The 22,969-nt window shown below is 42.3% G+C and overlaps 1 protein-coding gene across 2 annotated transcripts in view; it reads left to right on the forward strand.

The window, feature by feature from the left end:
• Positions 1-22,969, forward strand: part of APPL1 (adaptor protein, phosphotyrosine interacting with PH domain and leucine zipper 1) — a 221,717-nt gene that overhangs the window by 81,046 nt on the left and 117,702 nt on the right. For both annotated transcript variants that reach the window (XM_069206469.1, XM_069206468.1), the window contains 4 exons: positions 4,284-4,325; positions 13,632-13,690; positions 21,098-21,244; positions 22,822-22,904. In XM_069206469.1, coding sequence (XP_069062570.1) covers positions 4,284-4,325; positions 13,632-13,690; positions 21,098-21,244; positions 22,822-22,904 — 331 coding nt within the window. The remainder of the gene's footprint in view (positions 1-4,283; positions 4,326-13,631; positions 13,691-21,097; positions 21,245-22,821; positions 22,905-22,969) is intronic.

A 22,969-nucleotide genomic window follows, 5' to 3' on the forward strand; every position in this document is an offset into this window, starting at 1 on the left:
TCATCCCCTCCACACAACACCAGTGGGGGGAAGAATAGGTCATTATTACAAAGCATGGCAGGAAATCACTACAGACACTTGGGTTCTAGCAATTATCCAACATGGTTATTGCATAGAATTTCTACAATTCCCTCCAAACATACCACCAAGAGCACAAAATTTATCACAACATCATTCCGAGCTCCTGGAGACAGAAGTTCAAGCACTATTGCAAAAGAATGCAATTGAATTAGTACCAAACACACAAATAAACACAGGAGTTTATTCACTGTACTTCTTAATACCAAAGAAGGACAAAACGCTAAGACCAATCCTAGACCTCAGGATAGTAAACACATACATCAAATCAGACCACTTTCACATGGTCACACTACAAGAAGTGCTACCATTGCTCAAACTACACGATTACATGACAACCTTAGACCTCAAAGACGCGTATTTCCATATACCAATACATCCATCGCACAGGAAATACCTAAGGTTTGTATTCAAAGGAATACATTACCAATTCAAAGTATTGCCTTTCGGTTTAACAACAGCACCAAGAGTCTTTACAAAATGTCTAGCAGTAGTCGCTGCACACATCAGAAGGCAGCAAATACATGTATTCCCGTATCTAGACGACTGGCTAATCAAGACCCATTCGTTATCAAAGTGCTCACACCACACAAATCAAATCATACAAACCCTCTACAAACTGGGGTTCACCGTCAACTTCGCAAAATCCAACATCCTGCCGTGCAAAGTACAACAGTACCTAGGAGCCATAATAAACACAACAAAAGGAGTAGCCACTCCAAGTCCACAAAGAATTCAAAACTTCAACAACATCATACAACGCATGTATCCAACACAAAAGATACAAGCAAAGATGATATTACAACTTCTAGGCATGATGTCTTCATGCATAGCCATTGTCCCAAACGCAAGACTGCACATGAGGCCCTTACAACAGTGCCTAGCATCACAATGGTCACAAGCACAGGGTCACCTTCTAGATCTGGTGTTAATAGACCGCCAAACTTACCTCTCGCTTCTATGGTGGGACAATATAAATTTAAACAAAGGGCGGCCTTTCCAAGACCCAGTGCCACAATACGTAATAACAACAGATGCTTCCATGACAGGGTGGGGAGCACACCTCGATCAACACAGCATACAAGGACAATGGAACGTACATCAAACAAAACTGCATATAAATCACCTAGAACTGCTAGCAGTTTTTCAAGCACTAAAGGCTTTCCAACCAATAATAGTTCACAAATACATTCTCGTCAAAACAGACAACATGACAACAATGTATTATCTAAACAAGCAAGGGGGGACACACTCAACACAGTTGAGCCGGTTGGCACAAAAGATATCGCATTGGGCAATTCACAACCAAATTCGCCTAATAGCACAGTTTATCCCAGGGATTCAGAATCAACTCGCAGACAATCTCTCGAGATCACCAACAGGTCCACGAATGGGAAATTCACCCCCAAACTCTGAACACTTACTTCAAGATCTGGGGAACACCTCAGATAGACTTGTTTGCGACAAAAGAGGACGCAAAATGCCAAAACTTTGCATCCAGATACCCACACAGGCAGTCCCAGGGCAATGCCCTATGGATGAACTGGTCAGGGATATTTGCCTACGCTTTTCCTCCTCTCCCTCTCCTTCCTTATCTGGTAAACAAACTCAGTCAAAACAAACTCAAACTCATATTAATAGCACCAACTTGGGCAAGGCAACCCTGGTACACAACGCTGCTAGACCTATCAGTAGTACCACACATCAAACTGCCCAACAGACCGGATCTGTTAACTCAACACAACCAACAGATCAGGCACCCAGATCCAGCATCGCTGAATCTAGCAATCTGGCTCCTGAAATCCTAGAATTCGGACACTTACAACTTACACAAGAGTGTATGGAAGTCATAAAGCAAGCCAGAAGGCCATCCACCAGGCACTGCTATGCAAGTAAATGGAAGAGGTTTGTTTGCTACTGCCATATTAATCAAATCCAACCATTACACGCAACTCCAAAAGATGTAGTGGGTTACTTGCTTCACTTACAAAAATCTAACCTAGCTTTCTCTTCCATTAAAATACACCTTGCAGCAATATCTGCTTACCTGCAGACTACCTATTCAACTTCCCTTTATAGGATACCAGTCATTAAAGCATTCATGGAGGGCCTTAAAAGAATTATTCCACCAAGAACACCACCTGTTCCTTCATGGAACCTAAATGTTGTCCTAACTAGACTTATGGGTCCACCTTTCGAACCCATGCACTCCTGCGAAATACAGTTCCTAACCTGGAAGGTTGCATTCCTCATCGCTATTACTTCCCTAAGAAGAGTAAGCGAGATTCAGGCGTTTACAATACAAGAACCTTTTATACAACTACACAAGAATAAGGTCGTCCTGAGGACTAATCCTAAATTTTTACCAAAGGTTATTTCACCGTTCCATCTAAATCAAACAGTGGAACTTCCAGTGTTCTTCCCACAGCCAGATTCCGTAGCTGAGAGGGCACTACATACATTAGATGTCAAAAGAGCATTAATGTATTACATTGACAGAACTAAAAACATCAGAAAGACTAAACAACTATTTATTGCATTCCAAAAACCTCATGCAGGAAACCCAATATCAAAACAAGGTATAGCCAGATGGATAGTTAAATGCATCCAAATCGGCTACCTTAAAGCTAAACGACAGCTGCCCATTACACCAAGGGCACACTCAACCAGAAAGAAAGGTGCTACCATGGCCTTTCTAGGAAACATCCCAATGCAAGAAATATGTAAGGCAGCCACATGGTCTACGCCTCACACATTCACCAAGCACTACTGTGTAGACGTGTTATCCGCACAACAAGCCACAGTAGGGCAAGCCGTATTAAGAACATTGTTTCAGACTACTTCCACTCCTACAGGCTGAGCCACCACTTTTGGGGAGATAACTGCTTACTAGTCTATGCAAAACATGCGTATCTACAGCGACAGATGCCATCAAACTGAAAATGTCACTTACCCAGTGTACATCTGTTCGTGGCATCAGTCGCTGTAGATTCGCATGTGCCCACCCGCCTCCCCGGGAGCCTGTAGGAGTTCGGAAGTTACCTTCAACTATTTGTATATATATCATTTCAACCTTATATAGGTAAATACTTAGTCACTCCATTGCATGGGCACTATTACTACAATACAACTCCTACCTCACCCTCTGCGGGGAAAAACAATCGAGGATAGAGTCGACGCCCATGCGCAATGGACACAAAAGGAGGAGTCACTCGGTCCCGTGACTCGAAAGACTTCTTCGAAGAAAAACAACTTGTAACACTCCGGCCCAACACCAGATGGCGAGCTATTGCAAAACATGCGAATCTACAGCGACTGATGCCACGAACAGATGTACACTGGGTAAGTGACATTTTCATTTTATAATTCTGCTAAAAGTTATTACATCTGGCTAATTATTATTCAAAATTGTTTATTGTTGAGATCCTAGAAAGAGTAGGCAGGAATAGGAAAGGCCTTTTGGCGTTACAGGGCCTTATATTAATGCTGCATGACTTTTTTCTAGTTGGAAAGTCTGCATTAGGTACTAACAAACTTATGTAGGAACATAGTGTAGGACTATACACAGCATAGATTCAGAGTGTGTGCAATTAGAAAGGTTTTCTATCTGTCCCAGGCAGTCTGTCCTCATACTTACTTACATAAAAATGTTAGTGGTGGTGTCTGTGCCTCGTCATCTATTGTGGAGCAGTCAGTGTGCCGGCCTCTTGATATTTTTGATGCTTCGCCCTAGGTTCGCCACCGAGCTCCTTATGATCACACCCTCCTTTGAGTTTGCAGCCTTGGTCTTTCCTTTCATACTTGTTAAGAAGAGTTTGGTCTACTTGGGTGAATAGAAGCACACCAAGACTACAACTCCAGTACCTCATTAACCTGCCATAGGACAGCCCAGTCCTAGAAATATAGATTTATGGCACTTAGAAGTAAGGTGGTTGTTATGCGTCTTCATTGAGTATTCAGCCTGGGAATTCAGGTTTGGTGTCATGACATTAGAGCACAATTGTCCTCTTTGTTTGGAGACATTTTTATATATGATCACCATTTGAATATTAATAATGCTTTCTTATTGAACCCATAGTTTTGAAACCCTTAATTTGAAGTAATTACTCTTTGCTTATATGTGGTATTAGGCAAATTATCATATATAAACTTATTTGCGAATTTGTCTTTTTACTGATTATTTTGTTATCAATATTTGTTTACAGAAATATTGACTTTAAAAGAAGTTTTCCAGATTGCAAGTTATGGTAAGTCTAGTAAAAATGATAATAAAGGTTGTGAGAATTTGCTAATTGTTTTCAGCCTTTCTGATGTTATATGGAAAACTTTGCAAATGTTATGGTGTTTTTTCCTTTGCTGCGTTTGTATGAAACTCTGAACACTGGCGACAATGTACTTGAACAATACTGCATGCATTTGCCATTAAGGGTAGAAAAACTGCTGGGTGTGAACTTACCGGCCAAAAGTTTGCATGCTTTTTATTTCTGGGGGAGATTGAAGTGAAAATTGTCTTGCAATACAGTGAAAATTATGCAGAAGTATGTATTCTCTCCATCGCTTCCTCCCAGAACCTACGATACTCTCTGTTTTGTTTCCTAAACTAAACAGCAAGTTCTACATTATGAGAGTGGTGTTGCATTCACACAAGTGGGATTACACTTACACCCGAATAATCATAATGGCAAGCCACGAGAGCTGTAGTTTAGCAATGCATAGTATATGGTTATTCAATAGTATGTGACCAATATCAACCCTTTAACTGCTGAAGCTTTTTCACCCCAGTGCTGAACCCTTTTGTGAATATTTGGGGTACTTTACACTTGGGCTCTATAACTTTTTTTTCGAATAAGATATCCACACAGAAGTTGTCTCTTTTTCCCCAACATCATGGGGATTCCCCAAAGTCACCGAGGAATTGTGGATTGCCCTGGAATGGACAAAGAAAACAGGCAAAATATAGCTACATTTTGATGTGTTTTTTAAATTAGAAAAAATGCTCCACAGAAGTGTTTGGGATTGTTTTTCTTAAAAATGGCATCAAAAGGTTTACTGTACTAAAATCACAATCTTCCCAGCTTTCAGGAACATGCAGAGCTGTATTGAAAAACATTTTTTACCCAAGAATGCAGCATTTTTCTAAGTAGTAATACATGTTTCCCAATTCTTGTACTTTCAACCTACTTTCAACTTGTGGAACAGAAAGTTATACATTTCTGAAAAGTAGGCACAATTCTGAATTCAGCATGGGATCATTTGTGTCGATCTTACAAGGGTTTCCCAAACAAAGGGGTATATAAAACGTTCGATGGCATCTGTCGCTGTAGATACGCATGTTCTGCAATAGCTCGCCATCTGGTGTTGGGCCGGAGTGTTACAAGTTGTTTTTCTTCGAAGAAGTCTTTCGAGTCACGGGACCGAGTGACTCCTCCTTTTGTCTCCATTGCGCATGGGCGTCGACTCCATCTTCGATTGTTTTTTTTCCGCCATCGGGTTCGGACGTGTTCCTGTCGCTCCGAGTTTCGGAACGGAAAATTAGCTAATTTCGGAAGATTTTCGTCGGTATTGTTGCGTTCGGGATCGGCGTACTTAGATTCCACACCGCATCGAAGATCGGAGAGCTCCGGTGCCCTTCGGGGTAGTTTTTTCGATCCTCCGTCGGGGCCTGGTCGGCCCGACCGCGTGCTGAAGAACGCCGATGGAACGGACCCCGTTCCGTTTCTGCCCCAAATGCCACAATAAATACCCCTACACAGACCAACACTTGGTCTGCAACCTGTGCCTGTCACCTGAGCACAGCGAAGACACCTGCGAGGCCTGTCGTGCGTTCCGGTCCCGAAAAACACTCCGAGACCGTCGAGCCAGAAGACTTCAGATGGCGTCCGCTCCGACAGCCCAACGGGAGTTCGAGGAACAAGAAGAGGAAGGTACCTTCTCGATCCAAGACTCAGACTCCGAAGGATTCGACGATACACAAACCGTGAGTAAGACGTCGAAATCCACTCAAAGGAACATTTACAAGGCCCAGGGGACGCCACTGCCACCAGGCCATGGCTCGACCCATAAAATCGGTGACCGACCGTCGGCACCGAAAAAGGCCCAAACAGTGCCGAGATCGTCCGACTCCGGTCGAGACACCGGCACGCAGCCTTCTCGGGACCGAGAAAGTGCTGGAGACAAGCCTCGACACCGAGATGCCGGTGTGGACACGGCTCGACGCCGAGACAGCGGCACCGAAACAGATCGACGCCGAGAGGTTTCGGCCCCGAAAAGGAAAAAAGTCACCTCGGAGCCGAAAAAACACGCAGACAAAGTTTCGATGCCGAAACAGACTGCAAGCGACCCAGCATCAGGCTCTTATACAGAAGAGCACTCGCTAACCTCCCAAATGCAGAAGCATAGGTTTGAGGAAGAGCTACAAGCAACTGATGTGGACCATACGCAAAAGCGTATCTTCATTCAGCAGGGGACAGGAAAAATAAGCACCCTTCCCCCCATTAGGAGAAAGCGAAGGTTGGAGTTCCAGACGGAACAAACACCACAACCAAAAGTGGTGAAAAGAGTTACACCACCACCCTCTCCTCCGCCCGTGATTAACGTTTCACCAGCACAAACTCCATCACACTCCCCAGCTCACACCACCATGAGCCAGGGTGACCAAGATCAGGACGCATGGGACCTATATGACGCCCCAGTGTCAGATAACAGTCCGGAGGCATACCCTACAAAGCCATCTCCACCAGAAGACAGCACCGCGTACTCTCAAGTGGTGGCTAGAGCAGCACAATTTCACCACGTAAACCTCCACTCAGAACAGGTCGAGGATGATTTCTTATTCAACACACTCTCCTCCACCCACAGCTCATACCAAAGCCTGCCTATGCTCCCTGGTATGCTCCGGCACGCAAAAGACATCTTTAAGGAGCCGGTCAAAAGTAGGGCAATCACACCAAGGGTGGAAAAAAAGTATAAGCCGCCTCCTACGGACCCGGTTTTCATCACTACACAGCTGCCACCAGACTCTGTCGTTGTAGGAGCAGCTAGGAAAAGGGCCAACTCTCACACATCTGGAGATGCACCACCCCCAGATAAAGAAAGCCGCAAGTTCGATGCAGCTGGTAAAAGAGTCGCAGCACAAGCTGCAAACCAGTGGCGCATCGCGAACTCCCAGGCACTACTTGCGTGCTATGACAGAGCCCACTGGGACGAGATGCAACATCTCATTGAACATCTGCCCAAGGACTTACAAAATAGGGCAAAACAAGTGGTTGAAGAGGGACAGACCATCTCCAACAACCAGATACGCTCCTCCATGGACGCTGCAGATACAGCTGCACGGACAATTAATACATCTGTAACTATCAGAAGGCATGCATGGCTCCGAACGTCTGGATTTAAACCAGAGATTCAACAAGCAGTTCTCAATATGCCTTTTAATGAAAAAGAACTGTTCGGTCCACAAGTGGACACAGCGATTGAGAAACTCAAAAAAGATACAGACACTGCCAAAGCCATGGGCGCACTCTACTCCCCGCAGAGGGAATTACAGCACATTCCGTAAAACGCCCTTTCGAGGGGGGTTTCGGGGTCAAAGCACACAAGCCAGCACCTCACAAGCCACACCGTCCAGTTACCAGGGACAGTATAGAGGAGGTTTTCGGGGACAATATAGAGGAGGGCAATTCCCTAGAAATAGAGGGAGATTTCAAAGCCCCAAAACCCCTACTACTAAACAGTGACTCACATGTCACTCACCCCCTCCACACAACACCAGTGGGGGGAAGAATAGGTCATTATTACAAAGCATGGGAGAAAATCACTACAGACACTTGGGTTCTAGCAATTATCCAACATGGTTATTGCATAGAATTTCTACAATTCCCTCCAAACATACCACCAAAAGCACAAAATCTAACAACACACCATTCCAATCTCCTGGAGATAGAAGTGCAGGCACTATTGCAAAAGAATGCAATCGAATTAGTGCCAAACACACAAATAAACACAGGAGTTTACTCACTGTACTTTCTGATACCAAAGAAGGACAAAACACTGAGACCAATCCTAGACCTCAGAGTAGTGAACACTTTCATCAAATCAGACCACTTCCACATGGTCACACTACAAGAAGTATTGCCATTGCTAAAACTACACGACTACATGGCAACTTTAGACCTCAAGGATGCTTATTTCCATATACCAATACACCCATCGCACAGGAAATACCTAAGGTTTGTATTCAAAGGAATACATTACCAATTCAAGGTACTGCCTTTCGGATTAACAACCGCACCAAGAGTCTTTACCAAATGTCTAGCGGTAGTCGCTGCACACATAAGAAGGCAGCAAATACATGTGTTCCCATATTTGGACGACTGGCTAATCAAGGCCCATTCGTTCATACAGTGCTCAAATCACACAAATCAGATCATACAAACCCTCTTCAAACTCGGGTTCACCGTCAACTTTACAAAATCCAACATTCTGCCGTGCAAGGTACAACAATACCTAGGAGCCATAATAGACACATCAAAGGGAGTAGCCACTCCAAGTCCACAAAGAATTCTAAATTTCAACACCATCATACAACGCATGTATCCAACACAAAAGATACAGGCAAAGATGGTATTACAACTCCTAGGCATGATGTCTTCATGCATAGCCATTGTCCCAAACGCAAGACTGCACATGAGGCCCTTACAACAATGCCTAGCATCACAGTGGTCTCAAGCACAGGGTCACCTTCTAGATCTGGTGTTAATAGACCGCCAAACTTACCTCTCGCTTCTGTGGTGGAACAACATAAATTTAAACAAGGGGCGGCCTTTCCAAGACCCAGTGCCACAATACGTAATAACAACAGATGCTTCCATGACAGGGTGGGGAGCACACCTCGATCAACACAGCATACAAGGACAATGGAACGTACATCAAACAAAACTGCATATCAATCACCTAGAACTTCTAGCAGTTTTTCAAGCACTAAAAGCCTTCCAACCAATAATAGTTCACAAATACATTCTCGTCAAAACAGACAACATGACAACAATGTATTATCTAAACAAGCAGGGGGGGACGCACTCCACGCAGTTAAGCCTGCTAGCACAAAAAATTTGGCATTGGGCAATTCACAACCAAATTCGCCTAATAGCACAGTTTATACCAGGGATCCAAAATCAACTCGCAGACAATCTCTCTCGAGATCATCAACAGGTCCACGAATGGGAAATTCACCCCCAAATTCTGAACACTTATTTCAAACTCTGGGGAACACCTCAGATAGACTTGTTTGCGACAAGGGAGAACGCAAAATGCCAAAACTTCGCATCCAGATACCCACACAAACAATCCCAAGGCAATGCCCTATGGATGAACTGGTCAGGGATATTTGCTTACGCTTTTCCTCCTCTCCCTCTCCTTCCTTACCTGGTAAACAAACTCAGTCAAAGCAAACTCAAACTCATATTGATAGCACCAACTTGGGCAAGGCAACCCTGGTACACAACGCTGCTAGACCTATCAGTGGTACCCTGCATCAAATTGCCCAACAGGCCAGATCTGTTGACACAGCACAACCAAAAGATCAGACACCCAGATCCAGCATCGCTGAATCTAGCAATCTGGCTCCTGAAATCCTAGAATTCGGGCACTTACAACTTACCCAAGAATGTATGGAAGTCATAAAACAGGCCAGAAGGCCATCCACCAGGCACTGTTATGCAAGTAAATGGAAGAGGTTTGTTTGCTACTGCCATATTAATCAAATACAACCATTACACACAACTCCAGAACATGTAGTGGGTTACTTGCTTCACTTACAAAAATCTAACCTAGCTTTCTCTTCCATTAAAATACACCTTGCAGCAATTTCTGCATACCTGCAGACTACCTATTCAACTTCCCTATATAAGATACCAGTCATTAAAGCATTCATGGAGGGCCTTAGGAGAATTATACCACCAAGAACACTACCTGTTCCTTCATGGAACCTAAATGTTGTCCTAACTAGACTTATGGGTCCACCTTTTGAACCCATGCACTCCTGCGACATACAGTTCCTAACCTGGAAGGTGGCATTTCTCATCGCCATTACTTCCCTAAGAAGAGTAAGCGAGATTCAGGCGTTTACAATACAGGAACCTTTTATACAACTACACAAAAATAAAGTCGTCTTAAGGACCAATCCTAAATTTTTGCCAAAGGTTATTTCACCGTTCCATCTAAATCAAACAGTGGAACTTCCAGTGTTCTTTCCACAGCCAGATACCGTAGCTGAAAGGGCGCTACATACATTAGATGTCAAAAGAGCATTGATGTATTACATTGACAGAACAAAAAACATCAGAAAGACTAAACAACTCTTTATTGCATTTCAAAAACCTCATGCAGGAAACCCAATTTCAAAACAAGGTATAGCCAGATGGATAGTTAAATGCATCCAAATCTGCTACCTTAAAGCTAAACGACAGCTGCCCATTACACCAAGGGCACACTCAACCAGAAAGAAAGGTGCTACCATGGCCTTTCTAGGAAACATCCCAATGCAAGAAATATGTAAGGCAGCCACATGGTCTACGCCTCACACATTCACCAAGCACTACTGTGTAGATGTGTTATCCGCACAACAAGCCACAGTAGGTCAAGCTGTATTAAGAACATTATTTCAGACTACTTCCACTCCTACAGGCTGATCCACCGCTTTTGGGGAAATAACTGCTTACTAGTCTATGCAGAACATGCGTATCTACAGCGACAGATGCCATCGAACTGAAAATGTCACTTACCCAGTGTACATCTGTTCGTGGCATCAGTCGCAGTAGATTCGCATGTGCCCACCCGCATCCCCGGGAGCCTGTAGCAGTTTGGAAGTTACCTTCAATTATTTATATATGTATCATCTCAACCTTAAATACGTGCATACTTAGTCACTCCATTGCATGGGCACTATTACTACAATTCAACTCCTACCTCACCCTCTGCGGGGAAAAACAATCGAAGATGGAGTCGACGCCCATGCGCAATGGAGACAAAAGGAGGAGTCACTCGGTCCCGTGACTCGAAAGACTTCTTCGAAGAAAAACAACTTGTAACACTCCGGCCCAACACCAGATGGCGAGCTATTGCAGAACATGCGAATCTACTGCGACTGATGCCACGAACAGATGTACACTGGGTAAGTGACATTTTCATTGTTTTGCACTGGACAGTCACTTAAAAGTAATGCAAAGCAGTGCATAACACTGCTTTGCATTACTTAGTGCCAAGGGGGTTTTCCAGGGGTGTTGCGTGGGCATTCCCATGCAACCACACAAGGTATTTGACTGAAAACCTTATTTACTAAAAAAAGGAAACAGGGTTTTACTTAAAAAAAAAAAAAAATAGCACCCATTCCAACTGGGCGCTGTCACAGAGAAATACTTAAATTTTTCCTTTCTTTTCCAACTTTGCATTCGTGCTGCACTGTACAGTACACATACAAGGTGGGAAAAGCTTTAAAGTATGTCTAAGCATAGTATTTTGTACTGGAAGACTGTCTTTTCAGTACAAAACCTGTGCTAGACTCACACAGACACCCTACACTATGGTGCAAAGGTGTGTGCGTGGCGCACAGCAGCAGATTTCTGCACCGGCACTAGGGAAGAGAAGGAGAGTGCCATATCTTTGTAAAAATGGTGCACTCCTTCTCACGCAGTGCAGCATTTTTCACTGCTGCCCTGCTCTGCATGACCGTTTGGTAAATCTGGGCCAAATTGTTGAACTAAAAAAATGAAAAAAATATACTAGTACGTTCACTACACCTTTTGGTTGCTGGGATATTGTAGGGTTTATAGGTTCTCCAAGCACCTGGGGTACCCGGAGCCATAAACTCAGTTGCACATTACAGTGGCTTTCCATTGCATACCAAGTATAGAGCAATTCATATGATAAAATATAAAGAGTGAAATATGTGTATTAAGGAAACCAATCTATTTCTAAAATGCACACCAGATGAGGAGTTTAGGAGCAGTGGTTATTTGTACATCTATGAATTTGTGGGTATCCACACTAGCATGTGATTCCAAGTGCCTTCTTTCTTACACACTGGCTTATATTTGGAAGGCAGAAATAAGAAATTCATTTGGTAACAACAAAGGTTCTACTATCCTGTATTCCCATGTCTCCTTATAAAAATGGTAACTCACTTGTGTGGCTAGGGTGAGAATCTGCAAAAAATACGCCCCAAAATGCGACATTGAGTCATCATATTTTACCCATCAGAATCTATGATGATTGTTTACAATGTGAATGCTTGTGGGTTTTGGGCTGCAGCTCATCCGCAGTCCAGGAAAATCTCTCATACCCAGACCTTTCTGAAAATTAGACACCTATGGGGGTGCCAGGGTGGTGTGACCTCTGTGGTTCAGATGAGGTATTTTTACCCAGAAGTTCTTGCAAACCTTAAACTGTGCTTAAAACACCTATTTTCCTCATATTTCTATGAGGGGACGTTTTGGAATCTGCAGTGATCCACAATTTTTTTAACCCCAGCATTCACCTATGTGTCCTGATTAAAAATGGTACCTCACTTGTGTGGGTCAGCCTAGCTTCTGCAACAGGAAAGGGCTCAAAATGCAACATGAGCACATCAACTTTTTCTTCTGAAAACCGGCCCTTTTTTGCAATTTGGTTAGCTGTGCGTTTAGGCCCTAGCTCAGCCGGCACCTGGGGAAAACTACCGAACTTGCATATTTCTGACGACACACAGGAGAGTACAAGGTGGTGTGACTTGCATGGCTCTCAAACTTTGGCTAAAAACACACACAATTTCACAATTCACCTCAGTTGTGTGATGGAAAGTTCTGCAGGGAGCCACAAAGTTCCTACTACAAAGCTTTCCTCTATGTCGCCTGATAAACAAGATGTCTCACTTGTCTGGGTGGGCCTAGGCCCCGTCACAGGAAAAGGCCTAAAAGGCAACATGAACGCAAAGTTATTCCACTGCAACCAAACCTTTTTTGCAATTTTGATAGCTGTGGATTTTGGAACCTAGCTCAGTCGGCACAGCACATTTGTGAAAATTAAACATCTTTAAGAGTACAAGGTGGCATGACTTATGTGTCTCTCAACAGGTTTCTTTACCGAGGAGCCCTTGCAAGCATCAGCCTTTTTTCTAAAAGCACACTTTCTCACATTTCTGTGACAGAAAGCTTTGGAATGGGAGGGTGCCACATATATCCTACCACCCAGCATTTCTTCAAGTCTCTCAGTGGTGTCGGCCAATGGCTGAGAACTCAATGAGGAGGGAGTGTGGGCCTCATCTGGTGGGTGACACCCATACTAATAGGATTTTTAAAAAACGACAAACACACCCTTTATTTTGTTCTAATTGAGGTAAATCATTCTCATTAGAGCACAGCAACTCCAAGAAACACAGCCAACCATAAGCATTTGTCTGGAGCAGTTACTGGAAAATTGGCCTAATAACAACTCAGCAAGCCAAGAATTTTTTTTTTCAAATAACATTAAGCCAGTGATACTCTGAACATTAATTCTGATGTTGTTTTTTTACTTTTTAGATCATGATGTTGCCATCAACAGATACAGCCGGCTGTCAAAAAAAAGAGAAAATGAAAAGGTATTTTGGATTTTTAACCTTTTAACAGTGGGGAGATTACTCACCCTTCTGAAAGATAGAGATTGCTACAAAGATGCCGAATTACGAACCATTTGTTGTTTTTTGTCAGTGTCTTCGGTTCTTTGTTGCTTACACTATACAGTTAGCAATAGTTATTATATCTACGAATCATTCTTGTGTGCTACATATTCACAGACTACCAATCAGTACCAGTTGAAGCAGAAAAGGTTGTTCATATGATATAATATGAATAATTTCATATTGGAGTATAAACATTCATTTTAAAAAGCATATGAAGAGTAGAATTGATGGCAGTTTTTGGAAGCTCAGGATATCATTTGTTCTTTAAAATGTGGTTATTAGTACTTTCAGGGAGATGTTGGCTTTAAAAATAACACCACTTTTCTAGTCTTGGTCCATGGTGGGGATCTTCCAGAATATATATATATATATATTTTTTTAATTTAAATTTGTCCTCATTTGCCACAATCACTTCCGACTGACCACCTTAGATCTCCATCTGCTGATCTGACCTACTAGGTTTCTCAGTTGGGGAAGAAGGGTTCAGACTTTTAGGGATTGAGCTTTACCCAGACAGTAAGGAGAGCCGGATATTTCTTAAACACACCTATCTTGCCCTTGGACAGCTCTCCTCACTTTCTCCTCCCATCCCATCCATATTATCAAAGGGGCCCACATTCTGGTTCTTTTTGCACGGTTGCTGCTTTTGTCCAAACTGCATACTTATATAACTGAGCTCAGCCACTCATCCTTAGAACTACATGATGTAGATATCCACTGCTTGCAGATTTCCCTTCTCCCCGGTAATATTAAATAAAACAGCAGCTTGCTGCTGTCACCCTGGAGTATTCCTGGCTCTGGCATACATCCAAAAACAATCATCTCAGGGCTTACTTCAATGCTGATTTAGAATATGCCACTCAAGACCTTATCAATCTCTCTCCAAAACTGCTGTATACGCAGACAGTTCACAAACATGTGTATGTCATCAGCATCACGCAGCCCACATTTCATGCAGCAGGCCTGATCTGACCCTTGCAGCTTGGCAATTCTCCCAGGTGTCCAAAATGCTCTCTAGAGGGAGAACAGATTATTTCTTCTCAAAAAGGCAAGTTTTACCATGTTATGAAGAGTGTGCATAGATACTTGCCATATATCTTTTAGCCTTCGAGAAGTACTCTCCCCACAGCGTCTCGGGCAGGCTGAAGTCTCCATCAATGATACTGAGTATTAACCAATCCTCCACTGACACCATCTTCCTTTGCTGAGGCCCATTCACCAAACACTCCTCTAGCTCATTTGTGCCACTATTCTTTTCCCCCAGAGCCCAGGCCCAGCTATTCAGCTGGTAGAGCTTAAATTTGGAGATGGTTCCCCTAGTACCTGAAGCTCCTCCCAAGAGAAGAGTTTCCCCACCTAGAGCAGGTGACCCATTCAGATGTTCCTGCTTCCATAAGCCCAGTTGCCATCCTGTCCTCCAAACACTCATGGGTGCCTGGGGAGGCCCATATGGGGCAAACCTACTATAGTACAACAGGCTTGTTGCTCTCCGGATCTGTACCCAGAGCAGAGCCACCGCTTGTAGTACTTTTAGCCTCACCTTTTTGATACATCTCATATTTCCACTCCCCTTTTAGCCATTTCAGCATTTTTTATCAAGTGGTTACCTCTTGAGTTTCTTAAATCTGTCAGTAAGGACCTGCAATTTTTAAGCTGGAAAGCCCAAAGCATGGAATTGGAAGTCTGCAGCGCAATACCTCGTTTGTTGTGTTTCCTGCTCAGTTTCTTCCTTGAAATTCTTGTACCCTTGAAGTCCATATGAAGGAATTTATTCTCCAAAAATGTAGGGGGATGACATTAAAAATGAAAGTGAATTTTGGGAGGATGGACATCTTTATTAAATTTACTCTACCAAATAGCATTAGTGGTAGATGTGACCAGGTCACCTATATTATCCAGATTTTGGTTGATTCTAATTCCCAAATATTTTAATTCTCTTTTTATTAGGCAGTTTCCTTCTTCCATATTCCACACCAAAATTTCTGTCTCTGATGGATTTGTCTCATAGCCAGACACTTTCTCAAAGTTAGAAATCAACCGATTAAGGCTTGCTAGAGTGGGGTCTAAATGTAACATGTAGATTATCAGAGTATAAAGAGATTTGCTTTTCCCAGAGGTCACTCATAAAGGGCTTTATTTCCCTCTCATCTCTGATCTAACAGGCTAGGGGGTAGAGTGGGGCCCTGCCTAGTCCCCTCGTTATATTAAAGACCACAGTTAATTTGCCGTTTAGCAAAATTCTTGCTGAGGGTGCTTTGTACATCTCCCATATCACCCCACAAAATTTGTTCCCGAAGTTGTAATGTCCTAAAAGCATATTCAGATATTGCCAGTTCACCCCGTCGAAAGCTTTGGTGGCGTCCAAAGTTATGATGGCAAGTGGCACATTATTCACCAGAGTACGTTCTATAGGCCTAACCAATTCATGGGTTAATTCATGCATATACCTCCCTTTCATTAAACCTTTTTGATCATCTAGTATTATCCTTGCCACCACGTTGCTCAATCTGTTAGCCAAGACATTTGCAAAGAATTTATAATCCCAATTATGAAGAGAGATAGGTCTATAAGATTCACAGGAGGTAGGATCTTTGTCGGGTGTTAGAATCAGGATGACAATGGCCTTATCCCATGACGTATGAAGGGGTGGCCCTTCTTCTAGAATCCCCTCTAATAGCTGTGCCATAAACGGGGTGATTAGTCCCCTAGGCCATATAAAACTCATTAGAAAGCCCATCCAGGCCCGCTGCCTTCCCTCTCTTGCCCTTGTCTATTGACCCCTGGGTGTCTCCTTGCGTAATCACCTGGTCTAAGCTTTCTTTCTCATCTTCTGAGAGCTTAACAATTGAAAGCCCCTCCAACCACTTATTAAACTCCTCCTCAGTGGTATTCTAGTCCTCTGTGTATAGGGAGACAAAAATGCTTCGTCCACCTCCTAGCTATTTGTTAGGAGTTTCCCACTGGCCCTACATTTGACGTCCCTCACCGCACCCCAAACTAATCTGCCTTGATTTTCCAAGCTAAATATTTCCCCGCATTTTCACTGTATTTGAAATGCGCTAACTTGCTTTCGTTCCCACCTCGCCGTAACTCTACACTCCAGGACTGAGGTCAAACTGAGCTTCTGATCATGAATCTGCTTAAGTATTGCCTTACTAGGGTCCTCCAATTTGATGTTGATCCGAGAGTTTCGTTTCTAGAAAGTTGATCTCCTGTTCTAAGTCCGCAATTGACTTCTTAAACTCTCTGTTCTTCCGGACAGAAATGCTGATCAGGATACCCCACCATAAAAGCCTCTAAGGCATTCCTGACTACCTGCTGAGGTGCTGAATTAATATGTGTCTCTACGAAGTCCATAGCCTTCACTCTTAGTCTGTCTAAAATCTCTTGATTTGTTAACAAAGTATAATCTAGAGTCCACCTCCTTGTAATTTGACCTGACTCAATTTTCAGATCTAAAACAACTGTCGTCTGATCAGACAGATGGGCCGCTAAATGTCTTCCACTCAGAATGTTTTCCTTAATTTTCTGATCCACCAAAAAGTAATCTATTCTGGATGAATGCTTATATTTTTTATTATGATATGTATACTTTTGCTCTGTTCCTGCCCTCGCTCTCCAACTATCACACAGGGCAAACTGCTTCATCAGACGAGTTTGCATTTAAGAACAGGTTCTATACCTATTATTACCTGACTTGTGCAGGGTGTTGTCTAAAGCACATTAAAATCGCCTGTCACTGTTATCGGGTGGGGGGGGGGGGGGTCTCTAAAAGCTCTAAGCACAGGTTTTGGAGGGGTTCCACGTCATCTACATTCTGGCCATAATATCCCACCCTGGTAATAGCTATTATCAACCATCCACAACATTACGATGACCCATTTACCCCTCTTGTCTGACTCCTAGGCCTGAATTGAAACTGCTGCCTTTTTTGGGGGTCAAAATAACCGCCCCTTTTATATGACAGGATTGATCCGTACATACTACCTGCTGAACTCATTTCTGTGACCTGAAAACTTCCAAACATTCTGCTTTAGACAGGTGGGATTCTTGTAAAACTATTATCTGAGCTGGTGACTCCCTCAAATATTGAGTATTCTGGCTCTTCTGTTCTTTATTCTGAGCCCATTAACATTCCAAGATAAAATTAGCACTATAATAGCGTCTACACCACAGTTCTGATTCTGCCTTTCTGTGTTTATATCGACCAAGCCATTTTCCCAGAGATCATGTGATACTTAAGGACAATTTTTTATTTAGTTTTTGTCTCCTCTTTGCCCCCAACTAGTTCTCATCAGTCCTAAACCCTACAAAACCCCCCCTTAAGAACCCTCCTGTGAAGTTTCATGGCAAAATAAGCCTACTTTGGTATACACCACGATGTAGAGAGGTGATAACTAAAATTGAAAAATAATTAAAGGAATAGTGGAAGACAGCAAAAGGTAGCAACAGAAAAAGAAAACCAAACCAAAACCTAAGGGATATATTCAAAATCTGGCAGGATGCATTATAAGCCCCATAATGAGGCTAAATGTCATGATTAGCTCGGATCAGTCTTAAAAAAAATTATCAGCCTCCCTGGAGCCGTGCCTCTAGTTTCTTGAATTCTTTTCTCCAGCTCCCATTTGCCTGTTCAGGGTATAGTGGGAGATATCATATTTAATTTAAAAGGAAAAGCCATTTCCTTCCAGAGAGTTCACTTTCAACGCCTTGTTCAGACTGCTATCTTTGATGGAGCAAGTTTGTTGGATATCCCTAACCAACATTTCCTCCCTGCCTTCCCAAACACGGCTTCCAGATTCTTGCATCTGACTAAGAAGGGTGCAGATGGTAGTGAATGAACTTGGTGCTTAGGAAAAAGGAATTGGTACCCAATGTATAGAATGTAATTGTAGGCTTTTAGAGCCATTTTAAAGGCAGGTGCATAGTCAAATCAATAGGATAGGACCTCCGTGTTGTGTGTCAGGTGTTGAGGGAACCTAAGAAAAAAAACGATCGGGCTGTCAGCCAAGCATACCGGGGTGAAATATGCAGTTTCTCAATATTACACCTTATCAAGTCCTGAGGCGGTAAGGAGGAGGAAGAGGTGTGACAACAGGCGGGATGCACAGTCTTTAAATCCTTATTTAAAACTAGACCAGTCCCTACCAAGTGCCACCCATCACTCACTCTATTCAGACGTAGTGTCTGTCCAAGGATGGGTACATTATGCCAACAACTCCACACCCAGCAGGAAAGGTCCTATCTGTAGCCGGAAGGGTCGGATCCACTCCACGGGACATTAAGCTTTAAGCTGCAGCAGGCTCCAAAGGTGCTCCTATCAAGCAGAGAAAGGAGGCATGGCGGCGGGATGCCTTTACCTTGACATCCCGGGCCTTTCTCTTTGGGTTACATTTCATTTGCCGGCTTTGTAACAGAAGTGGGACTGCCCCTGCACTGCCTGATTTCTTGTTTAATGCCGCTCCTGTGGTGTGTTCCGCTTATTTATCGAAATATACTATTTTGCTCAGTGAAATTAATTTGTAGTGGGGGGCAGAGTATAATTTTCCATTCAGCTGATGCTTTGGTACATTACTCAGGTTTTTTTGGCTCGGCTTATATCACAAAACGCCTTTCACACATTTACAAAAGCCCAGTACATATACCTCATGGTGTGTGCGAGAGAGAGGAATCTCGATGGTAGAAAGAAATAGGTTTCTTCATAGACGGTATTTAGAGCTAACAGTTAAAGGCGTTTTAATGAAATGTTCCTATTAGAACAACCCATTAAGAGGGTGGTAACGTACCATGTAGCAAATCACAGCCTCAGTCTAAAATGTAGAAAGCAAGCATAGCCATCTTTTGTTCAAGTTGTTGCCTTTCCCAGCAATGAAAAGAAAATAATGAGGACCGTTACTAAAGATGCCAACTATCTTTAAATGTCAGGTTGTCTTTACTGTCCATAAACGTGTAGGTCATCCTGTTTTAAGCACTTACAGTTTAGAGTGGCGCATGATTTAATGCAAAGGAATGGATGTGGCCAGTATCTCATATTCGGCAGAGTGGTGTAAGGAAACACCAGGGAAAGTCTACAGTCCCACTAGTTCAAATATGACAGAAGACATAATAGTACATAAGCAGCCCGTAATGCGTGTATTTTGAGTTAAAAAGGGAAACACAGTGTCTGCTATTGTTATGGTGTAAATGTGTAAAACAAATAAAAATAAAACCGAAATGTCAACGGACTTGCTTGAGTTGCTGTTTCCGATGTTGATCTGCTTTGACTCCTTGGATTTGAAAGAAGTTTATGTAAATAATGGTCAAGAATGATTACATGACATTCTGCTGTCTTCTTCTCCTCCAAATTCACTCTCTTGCTCAGTAGATCATCTCTGATCTCTGTATGCCTCTCGCCAGTTAGACGCGAGGGTCCCTCAGATCATCATTCCAGGCTGAGTTTTTTCCCTGCTGTCTGACATCCTTCTGGGTTGTCAAGGCTGAAAATTTAGTTGACACAAATAGTCATAAACTTCCTTCTCTTTTATTATGTTTGGTGAGATTTGTCGACTGTCCACCCTGCGTAGCAAATGCTTACTTGAGGCACAATTAGGTGCATAATATTGAATGATGTTAGCTGAAGTTGTAATCTTTGTCCACTGGGTGCAGCGATTAAAAGACACTAATGCACATTTTACAAGCTTAACAAACTAATTCCAGACAGACCAATCTGTCACTTGGGATACTATATATCTGCCAATGAAGACCACCATGGTCCGTGAATGACATTATATACCCTTTTGTGCAGTGCAGTCATTTCTCTGTTGATCATCCGTATAGATTGGACATGGCAACAGGTGATGATTTTCACCTGGGCAGGAATAATTGCATTTAATTCATTTTAATGTTGTAACTTTTTGGTCATTTATTTGTTTTTACGTGTCATAAGCTTTCGAGTAATAATTTAATTTAATCAAAAATGTTTCCCCTGTTTGTTCCACTGGTCCTTTAAAATCCAGTGTGTGTCTCACTGTAGGATTCAGCAGAATCCAGCTGTAAGTAAGTTGTAATTTCAACAAATTTGGTCAGATTTGTTAAAGTGTGTCTGACTTCATTTTAACAATGCTCCGCTGCACTCTAGCTGGTTTGCGCTTTACAAATATTCATGCATACATGTAGAGCCCAAAGATCAACTGCTGAATTATTAGAGAGAGCATTTGCTGACTACCAACTCTCAGTGTATTAAACGTGGAAGTTCTCAGCCATTGTGTGTTGCAATTGTTTTGTTAAGACTGTAGTTTGATGCATGGAACCATGCTGAGTAAAACTATGTTGTGTTTTCTCCACTAGACCAAGGCTGAGGTTATGGAAGATGTCTACACATCTAGAAAGAAGCAACATCAGACAATGATGCATTATTTCTGTGCTTTAAATACTCTACAATACAAGAAGAAAATTGCAATCCTGGAGCCTTTGCTGGGATATATGCAAGCTGAGGTGATGGCTCAGTCTCTTTCAGAATCAAGTCTTCCTATTTGTTGAGTCATGTTGTCATCAATGGGTCTCTTTTTGATCACTCTGTTTTTTGGAGGCAATCCCTCATCCGTTAAACACCTTTATTTCTGATTGTGGTATTACCAGTTGTAATATTTATTTAAGGCATTTTATATAGTGTTCAGACCCGACAGTACCTGAAGACAGTGCAGATTAACAATATCAATGGAGAACATCTTTACCTGGACGTAATAGTGAACATTTGATTTATAGGCTGTAGCAACAAACTAAAGGGAATAAAAAAAAGTATAGAAACGGCACGCATTTAAATATTTAAACAAATCAGTAAAGTAGGGAGCAGTAAAATGGGGCACAGGCGATAGAGGCTGGAGCAGTAGGGAAAAAAGGCAAGGATGCCATGGAGGTGGGAGTCGAACAAGAGGGGACAGGGAAGGAGTGATCAGGTGGAGAGGAATTTAACTAGAACCGCCAGGCATGGAAGGCTAGGGCAGTAGGAGAAACGGAAATAGGGCCACGAGGGTGAAGAAAGACAACAAGGGTAATGGATGAAAGTCAGCCAGACTGGTATGATACAATTGCCAGAGAAACAGTATTACATTTTTTTGTTCAACTTTCCATTGAACAAATTGGTTTTCTTTTTCTTATCTTAGAAAAATTAACAGTGTTTAACATGCCACAAATTGCCAGTAACGAGTTCAAAATTGATTAATCTGTCTCCAAGAAAGCGTGTTACATTTGTCAATATTATCAAGATAACACAGGGGATCTTAATGCAAAATCGGAGATGTTCCACTTCTTCTAAGGGAATTTCTTTATATACGAGCCAAACCAATTTAAATTTGATTCTTTATACTACTATGAGTTCCACTCCTCCAGTTAGGCAAAAGACAGTAATACTCGAGATTTTGCCCTTTTAGTAACCACAAATCATTGAATATGGTACATTTCTTGTAAAAAGATTGCCACGTTTTACCTGATGAAAGATGTGTCAGGGAAAAAGTGCAGTCTTACTAAAAACAGTCGTAATCATAATCCAGTTTCAAGTTCTGCATCGAAGCAAAGTTACTGGCTCCTTTGTAATGAGGGCCCATGTGTTGAAGGATAATGTATGATACTGTTCGATCTTTTCAGCTAGTTTAACACAGATTACTTAAATAATTTCAGTGTTTGTCCAGCGAAAGTCTTTGTAATTCTATGTACTTAGGTGAATTCTTCTCAATATTAATCTTTATTGGCTTTCTAGTTACTTACTAAAACATGCAGCAGATGGCTTTTTATTTGAATCCTCTGTGGTTGTACTAAGTAGGCTACTATATGTAGAAGATCCCAGAGTGTATCCAGCACTAATAAAGCCTACTTTCATATAATTCTTAGGGAGTAACTGTAATGATTTGTTTTTTGCTTATCAGCTATTGATAGGTTAACGTCACAAAAAAAGTAGAAATGACCCAACGTGAATTCTTGCCTTTGTATTACATCACTGGACCTGGTCTGGGCATTGATCATTTGCATATTTTTTTAAATAAATATCTCATGTCTATATTCTTTCTTTCTTTAAGATAAACTTCTTTAAAATGGGTACAGACAACCTTAATGCGCCTCTGGAAGAATTCCTTGCTAACATTGGAACAAGCGTTCAAAAGTAAGTAGTAATCTTCCCCTTTAATGCAGTTTTACTCACAAATCTAAAGTTAAAATATGTGTTTT

The sequence above is a fragment of the Pleurodeles waltl genome, chromosome 9, assembly GCF_031143425.1.
Source record: "Pleurodeles waltl isolate 20211129_DDA chromosome 9, aPleWal1.hap1.20221129, whole genome shotgun sequence".
Classification (NCBI taxonomy): Eukaryota; Metazoa; Chordata; class Amphibia; order Caudata; family Salamandridae; genus Pleurodeles; species Pleurodeles waltl.